Raw genomic sequence first — 8,382 nt, 5'->3', positions numbered from 1 at the left:
ACACAAGAGCGCCGCCGTCTTCCGACCTACTGATCTAGCATTTCCCCGGAAGGTAGCAAATGTTGGCCTAGAACTTCTCCACGGCGATGCCTCGAAGAAGGGAACGACACCGAAGAGCGCCGCCATCACCGGCCTTGACATCTAGCCGAGAGCAGGTTTTCATTCAAATCTGTTCGAAAAACTCCATCTAGCTTTTTGTGCACAGATTGCCACCTTCTATGCCAGCGACCGAACCAGCCGCCGCCGTGCCAGAGTAGCCGGTTATGTCAGGCCCACCGCGCCAACCTGCCGCCGCGCACCAGATCCGCCGGCCCGCCTAAGCCCAACAGGGCCCGGCAAGATCTAAGGGGCACCTCCGCCGCAGGAGGCCGCGCCGCCGGGATCCCGCCGCACCGCGCCGCCGAATCACCGGGTTTGAAAGGAAACTTTTATTTTCATCCTGGATATTTGCGTTGCTGTTTGTCTTGCCCTTAACGAAAGATGCAGCATGTTCGAAAGGAAACTTATTTTGGTTCCGGATTGTCTTACTTCATCGAAAATTAATTCGGCATCAAATCTTGTGTTCATCGAGTTCATCCAATAACGCATTATTTGTGCAGAAAATTGAGTTAATGATTCAACAATTATCTAGAATAAAAACTGAAAGAATATGTGCTTGACTCATCATGAGAAGAAAACAACTTATTAATCTTGAAACCAGTAACTTGTCAATTGTACTCGTGAACAATAATCCAGTAATCTTCCATGGTACAGTACTAGCAAAAGGCAACTATGTAAAATGATCTTTTTTTGAGTAACATGCAAAGATGATCTAAGAACACTGGCAATTAACCGAAGCTCGGCCTGCCCTGGACTACTGAAGCGGTGGAGCAGCGGAGGGCATCTTGTCGGCGTGGCGGCGCACGTTGTCCCGGAGGCGCTGGAGCGCCCTGGCGAACACCGGCAGCTCCGCCTCCCCGAGCGCCTCCACGTCCGCCTCCCACCAGAAGCGCTTCCCCGCCTGCGTCTGCACCTCCACCACCTTCTTGCCGGCGGCGCTCATCCGCTCGGCCTCCGCCGCGACCTCCACGCCCATGGCCTCCGTCTGCCGGCACAGCGCCTCCAGGGCCCCCCACTCCACGTCGTCGGCGGCAGGAACAGGAGCAAGGGCGTCAGCGTCGGCGCAGCCCAGGACGGCGTCGGTGGAGGGGCTGCCGAAGGCGAACGCCTTGCCGGCCTCGGAGAAGACGACGATGGCGAGGCTGGCGCGGCAGAGCACGGCGAGCTCCGCGGCCTTCTTCCAGAGCCCGGACTTTCGCTTGGAAAAGGTCACCTGCCGCGACTCCTTCTTCTCCACCCGGCGGTTCTCCCTGCGCTGCCGCCCCTTGGTCTTCTTGCCCAGCGGCGGCGGCGTCTGCGTCATGGCCGCTCGCTCAACGACGGGGAGGAGGCGCGGCGGCTGTGTCATGGTCGCTCTCTCAACGAGGGGGGAGGAAACGCGGCGGCGGCGGTCCTCTCTTCTTGAGCTTGTCTCTCGGTGCGACGGGACGGCGATGCCACGAACCAACGGCGGAAGGAGAATATATAGAGACCTCTGCACGAAGGAGGAGGCACCTCGGGTCCGTGTTGGATTGGAGAGGCGGTGACATTATTTTTGGAAAGAAGGCGCAAAGAAGGAAGGAGAAGAATAGCGCTCCCGTCGGATTGCCGGTTTGGAAGAGGATCGGCTAGGATTGGGATTTGGGGAAATTTCCTTAAATGCAACGCGCTCTGGCTTTGTTTCTCCCTCGGCTCGATCGTGGGTCGTGCGTGATGAGCGCGGTGCGTCCCGTCACCTAGGCGGCTAGGCTAGGCTAGGCTCGCACCCGCAACGCGGCGCGGCGAGGCGAGCGAAACAACTGCACCGGGCGAGATCAGTTCGATCTGACCGAGCGGCGATCGGTGTAACCAACACTTGGAGCACTAAGAAATAATCGCAGCATGCTCTCGGACTTTGCAGCGGTCGCTCCAAGTCATCGTAGCATGTCCCCCTTGTGTGGTTACAGCAGCAAAACACACGAGGTCACAGCGTCTCGAAATAACGCATGCAACAATGAAAATCCTGAATCGCTAGCCATAACTTTTTAGCACAATAGCTTCCCGCCCTGGCTCGCCCGACCTGAGCCCTGTCGATGCCGAACCCGGCGACCCCCGAACCATCCATCATATCCCTCGGTCTCAGAATGGTAAAACATCACATCCGAGTTGAACACTCGACCATGTATGTTACCATGCTCGATTATAGGAAAGAAGAGGAAGCATATAAGAGGTATAAACAATATAACAAACAGACGGACTACAAAGCTAAAATGGTGGTGAATGGTGTCATGTTTCGGAAATTGCTTGGCGCTCTCTTCGGTCGAACCTTGCAAGAAAGAGAAGAAAAGCTCTTCAAAATTATGCTCACCTAAAACCATTACGTAAGTCCAAAATGAATAGTTCTTACATGGGCGTAAAATGCCAAAACGAACTTCTTGTACAAGAACAAACATTTACATTTTACACTTTACAACGTGTTTGTCAGGCAAATTCTAACACTTCATATCAATCTCAGTTGTACATTCCCTTACATAAGCGGGAAAACATGCCTTGCCAGGGAATCGGGATTTATCTATATATTCAATTATAAAAGTATTGCTAGTTTGGTGCCTGTCATCTCAACACTACAAGTCCAACTCTTCAGGTGGTAGGTATCTGTGATGGTAGTACAGCGCTGATGACAAGCAGCAGAATGAAGAAAGATGTGTGCCTGCAACTCAAGCAAGTTAATACCAGAGTCTGATATCCTTCAAATCTTCAAGCCGTCAGCTGATAGTTAACGGAGAGAAGCTCCTGACTCTCGACAGTTCCCACCAACGATACTGCAGGACGAGTGCATTATGAGCTACCTTTCAGAAAAATTATCAGCACACGCAACCTGGCAAAAACTGTATTGTCCGAGGCCATTGCCCATTGCTAATTCAATCTTACTTAAATTAAGTTTAAAAAATTGGAGTACATGAGTAATTGATTCTAGACATGAATAATTCATCTAGCCAAATACCCAAAAATACAATGGTGAACATGGGTCCACACACACCTCCTACGAACAGTAATATTTTAAAATAGCAAAAAAAAATCAAACAACTCCAGTTTTTTAGGTTAACAAACTTGGTCGAGTTCTCTACTCACAAGTGAAGTTTCGTGAAGAAATGACATCGGTAATATTCTTGGCAGAGAAAACAAAATCAGACCTCCAAATTGCTTGAAAGAAAGTTGAAACATGGTCTTTTTTATAGCACAAGTTTTGCCTTTTTTTACCCAAAATACCACGGATGTCATTTCGTCGCAAAACTTCACATGTGAGTAGAACACTCAACCATATAAAAAAATCAGAATTGTTTGATTTTTTGTACCATTTTTTCGATTTTACTGTTCATAAGGGTGCGCGTGTAACCATGCTCCAAAAATCCATGTCCAATATCAGACTGCTTAAACCTAGATCTGATTGGAACTTTTAAGGAACAGGTCTCTCATAATATTTTATCACACTTTCCATCTTGTGTCTTAACATCAAGCATGAGTATAAAGTTAGATTAAATGAAAGGTCGGAAACCAACAAGTTTAACAGGGGCATGAACCAGACATCAGTTTAGACTTCTGAAAGAGACCAACTTAAGACTACCTTAGGTTGCCACTACTTGATCTGTCAATCAGAAAGCATGCTGCATTTGTAGCCTGATGGTGAAACAGAACTGCTCCTTCCAGAGACCTCCATGTAATATTGTAATCAACAATCCTGTTGGTGCTGCGTTTGGGTTCAGGTTTTCCAAATAGTACATTAGGAAACATATAATGTATTGTTTATACAAATATGTGCAAGAATATGTTTCATAATTGACGACAAAGATAAGTGTCTTACATGATATATGACTGTCACTTGGTGGCTTCGCTTTACTTTGGGCCACCCTCGTCAGACTTCAGTACATCTGCCTACTAAAACTCCCAAGGCAACCCAACCAGATCCATAAGCTATCAACAAACCATAACTCATCTTTTAATCACAACTGAAATGTACCCAGGTCCTGATCATGCCTTGTAAGTTTAATGGTCTTTCCACCAACCCAATGAAGGCGGTAAGAAAGGTCAAGATTATGTAACAGCAGTTTTAGATTATCAGCCTCATCTAGTTCCCTCGTCTTGCTCTGCAAAGCCCAGAACCAAAACACATGTCAAATGTAACTGCCTTAGATTCAACATGAAGAAAACTGACGAAAACAAGTTTGAATGAAATATAACCAGTATTGCATGTTCACAGCCTATTATAGATGATAAAAGAACTGAAGATGACACTTCACATGAAACACAAAATAGAATGGGAAAGCGACAGAAATTTCTGCTTAAGACTCTTTTAAGTCTTAATTAACATCACCCTTGCCCTTCCAATAAGTCCCTCCGATCCATATTAGTTGTCGTTCAAATAGATGTATCTAGACGTATTTCACGGTGCCAGATTGATTCACCAATAGATACGTTTTTTTAACACTCATTCATGCGCTAATTATTCTTCACATAAGTGCAGTTTATATACAGTTTGTTCAATTCAATTTCTTACCACTATTTATTACGATGTAAAAAATGCAAAGACTTGGTCAACACCAGGTTCCAGAAAATAGCAATAACAGGTTCAAAAGGGTAGTTCGATTCCATAAACAATGGATTTTATCACAATTTCCGTAGAAACATGCATGAGTGTCATTCCAACATATATTCAGTAGATTTTGAAAACAAGTCCAATTCAAATTGGAAGGCTGCCTTTCTGTCAAGCAAATAGGCAAATGCGGAGTTTTAGGGCCAGCTTCGGTTTTCAAAATCCTGATTGGTGCATTTCAGGATGGACCACAGGATATTAGAACCTGCTTATGACCGGAGTCAGATAATTCAAACCAGGTGGACAAGGGGGCAAAATCCTTTGCAAGGGGGATGTGGTGTAAACAGTCTATCATCCAAATTAGAACCACATGGGATGGGATTATGTCTAAGATATTCAGAGTTGCGATCAGGGTAATAGGCACACAGACATGAGATGCAACACAGTTGCTAGGGGCAGAAAAGATTTTTACACCTTGTTCATAGAACATTAAGCACTTGCTGTACCTGCAACTGGCCAGACTGACAATTACAAAATAAACATGCTTACCAGTATATTAACCAACGCCAAAACAACACGACATAATCAGTGAGAAGAAACTAGTAGAAAATATACCTCTGAATTTTGATGTTTATCATGTCCCGAGATGTTAGAAATAATACTTAGGCGAGCTGAGTTGGGTGAAAATCCTTCCCATGGAGGAACATAGATAAGTTTTGTGCACTGAATAGGAGTAAGGCTTCTGCTTAGCCTCTCCCACCAGGCTGAACCAAGAGACCACCATCTAATCATCAATCCGTTCTCCGAAAAAGCGACAAGGCCCTAGGTAAAAAGGAGTAAAATTACTGTCAAAACACTCTGGATTCCCATATATAAGATTTACATCTCAAAAACAAACTATAGCTTAAAGCAAGCAGATTATGTTTGTCATATAGCTCAATCTTTTAGCAAAGCTACCACCTTTTTTACTACAAATAGCAACCCATTCACCACGATCCATATTTCATGGAACAGGTATGCCATAACCCCATTTCCATAGGCATAAAATCACAAAGAATACAAATTAAGAAATTGAAGAACCATGTAGCCCTTTAGACAAGAAAATTAGTTTGATATCCCCAAGTAGCTACTGGATAATGATCTATTGGGTAAAGAAGATATCATGTTGTAGTCGCAGGAGCCCACCTCTCTCGTTAGCCTTTTCTGTGTGTGTGGCGGCTCAGCTTGGGAACGGGAGGACTGATGCCTCCTTCTAGGTCAGCACCTCCTCATGGGCTTGGGCCCTAAGTGACAAAGCTAGATGGGCTTGGCCCATACCGGTTCAACACTCCCCCTCAAGATGGGTGGTAGATATCTATCATCCCCATCTTGTCACATGCCAAGTTACAGTCCTTCGTTCCCAGTCCCTTTGTCAAGCAATCTGCAAACTGTTGCCCAGAGCTGACATGAGTAAGACTGATGATCCCAGCATCAAGTTTCTCCTTAATGAAGAAGCGATCAATTTCCACATGTTTTGTCCTATCATGCTGAACTGGGTTATTAGCAATGGCAATAGCTGACTGATTGTCACACCACACCTTCAAGGGTCCCTTCCTCAGAAGTTTCAACTCGCTCAGTAGGTACTTCACCCAGAGCATCTCACATAACCCTTGAGATAATGCTCTATACTCGGCTTCTCCTGTTGATCTAGACACAACAGCCTGTTTCTTGCTTCTCCATGACACCAAGTTTCCTCCCGCAAACACACAGTAGCCAGAAGTTCATCTTCTATCATCTTGACAACTGGCCCAATCAGAGTCACTATAGCCATCCACCTCAAGATGTCCACTCTTCGCAAACCACAACCCTTTACCCGGAGTCCCCTTCAAGTATCTCAGAATTCTGTGCACAATATCAAGATGCCCACTCCTTGGTTCATGCATGTATCTGCTCACCACACCCACGGCATACGTAATGTCAGGTCTGGTATGACACAAGTACAATAACCTCCCAACCAGTTTCTGATAATCTTCCTTATTCACCAGCTCGCCTGACTGAGCTGTCACTTGATGATTTTGTTCAATCGGCGTAGGGGCTGCACGACATCCCATCATGCCCATGTCACTCAAGAGATCCAAGGTGTATTTCCTTTGGCACAAAGATATTCCCTTCTCTGTCCGGGCCACTTCAATCCCAAGGAAGTATTTTAAGTTGCCCAAATCCTTCACCTCAAACTCATAGCTCAGACACCCCTTCAATCTCTTTATTTCCTCCTCATCATCTCCGGTGATGATAATGTCATCCACATAAACTGCAAGAATGGTGATCTTTCGATTAGAGAGTGAGTGTCTGTAGAACACCGTGTGGTCACCATTACATTGACCATACCCCATAGCACGGACAGCACGTCTGAACCTATCGAACCAAGCCCTCGGCGATTGCTTCAGTCCATACAAGGATTTCTTCAGCCTACATACCTTCCCCGTGGTCTGTGAAGTACCAAAACCTGGTGGTATCTCCATGTACACTTCTTCCTGCAACTCACCATGCAAGAAGGCATTCTTGACATCTAATTGATGCAATTTCCACCCAAAGTTTGCAGCACAGGAAACCAATATCCTTACTGTGTTCATCTTTGCCACTGGAGCAAACGTCTCGTCATAGTCAATTCCGTAAGTTTGACTATATCCTCTGACGACCAATCTGGCCTTATACCGTTCCACCTTCCCCTCAGGATTCTGCTTCACTGTATAGATCCACTTACAACTCACTGCTTTCTTTCCTGCCGGCAATGTAGTTAGCACCCACGTCTTGTTTTTCCTCAGTGCTTCCAACTCTTCTATCATCGCTTCACGCCACTTCGGATCTTGCTTTGCAGCCTTCCAATCCTTTGGGATTGACACAGTTTGAAGAGAGGCAACAAACACTCTATAGGAAGGAGACAAAGCCTGATAAGACACAACATTTCCGATATCATGATCATCAAAAACCTCCGGTGGTAAAGCCTTCTGTGCCGCTTCACGTGTCCCCTTTCGCAACGCAATAGGCAGTTCCACTGTGTCAGATGAGCTTGCACCACTGCCTTGTTGCTCCCCCTGCACTGACTGCTCCCCCTGCACTTGTTGCTCCCCCTCCTACACAAGTGGCTGCCGCCGAGAATATACCAGACGAGTGTCAGATGAGTCATGCACCTGTGGCACTTGTGGCTCTCGTCGAGAGTACACTAGGGGGGTCTTCTGCCACCGATCTCGAACAGGGAGCTGGAGATTACCAATCTGAATGGAACCCACTGTTGGCTGGACCTGAACCTACACATCACCATCAGTGAGAGTACCAACCGGAATTGTACCCACAATTGGCTGGACTTGAACCTGCACATCATTAGTGCCCACAGAATCCTCCTGAGTGTGAGATACAGCCTTCTCCCCCTCTTGACCATCCTGCACAGAGTGTAAATGGTCAAGCCCTTGAAACAACACACTTAGATCTGTTGGCTCACCATAGAATGGCTCAGACTCCCTGAAGGTTACATCCATACTGACAAACCTGCGTTTCTCTGAGGGACACCAACATTTATACCCCTGCTGACTAGAAGAATAGCCCAGAAAAATACACTTCACCGCTCGCGGATCAAGTTTTCCAACAGAAGGACGGTGATCTCGAACAAAACAAGTACTGCCAAACAACTTTGGGGGAACAACAAACTTAGTTTCTCCATATACTAGCTCACACGGAGATTTCATGCTTAGTATTCT

At 46.2% G+C, this 8,382-nt stretch overlaps 2 protein-coding genes across 2 annotated transcripts in view; both read right to left on the bottom strand.

Annotated features, from left to right (window-relative positions):
• Positions 1-853: 853 nt before the first annotated feature.
• On the bottom strand, positions 854-1,606 carry LOC119333572 (agamous-like MADS-box protein AGL61). Its single transcript, XM_037606425.1, has one exon. It carries the CDS (start codon positions 1,445-1,447, stop codon positions 854-856), a length of 594 nt encoding a protein of 197 aa, XP_037462322.1. The 5' UTR covers positions 1,448-1,606.
• Positions 1,607-2,415: 809 nt separating this feature from the next.
• LOC119330858 (WD repeat-containing protein 7-like) overlaps positions 2,416-8,382 on the bottom strand; it is a 24,543-nt gene continuing 18,576 nt past the window's right edge. The window contains exons 7-10 of the mRNA XM_037603990.1: positions 5,264-5,470; positions 3,920-4,202; positions 3,683-3,805; positions 2,416-2,879 (exon numbers count right to left, since the gene is read on the bottom strand). Coding sequence (XP_037459887.1) covers positions 4,059-4,202; positions 5,264-5,470 — 351 coding nt within the window. The 3' untranslated portion in view covers positions 2,416-2,879; positions 3,683-3,805; positions 3,920-4,058. The remainder of the gene's footprint in view (positions 2,880-3,682; positions 3,806-3,919; positions 4,203-5,263; positions 5,471-8,382) is intronic.

The sequence above is a fragment of the Triticum dicoccoides genome, chromosome 7A (genome assembly GCF_002162155.2).
Source record: "Triticum dicoccoides isolate Atlit2015 ecotype Zavitan chromosome 7A, WEW_v2.0, whole genome shotgun sequence".
Taxonomy (NCBI): Eukaryota; Viridiplantae; Streptophyta; class Magnoliopsida; order Poales; family Poaceae; genus Triticum; species Triticum dicoccoides.
The sequence above is the reverse complement of the archived record's forward strand: the minus strand, read 5'-3'. Positions and strand labels throughout refer to the sequence as shown.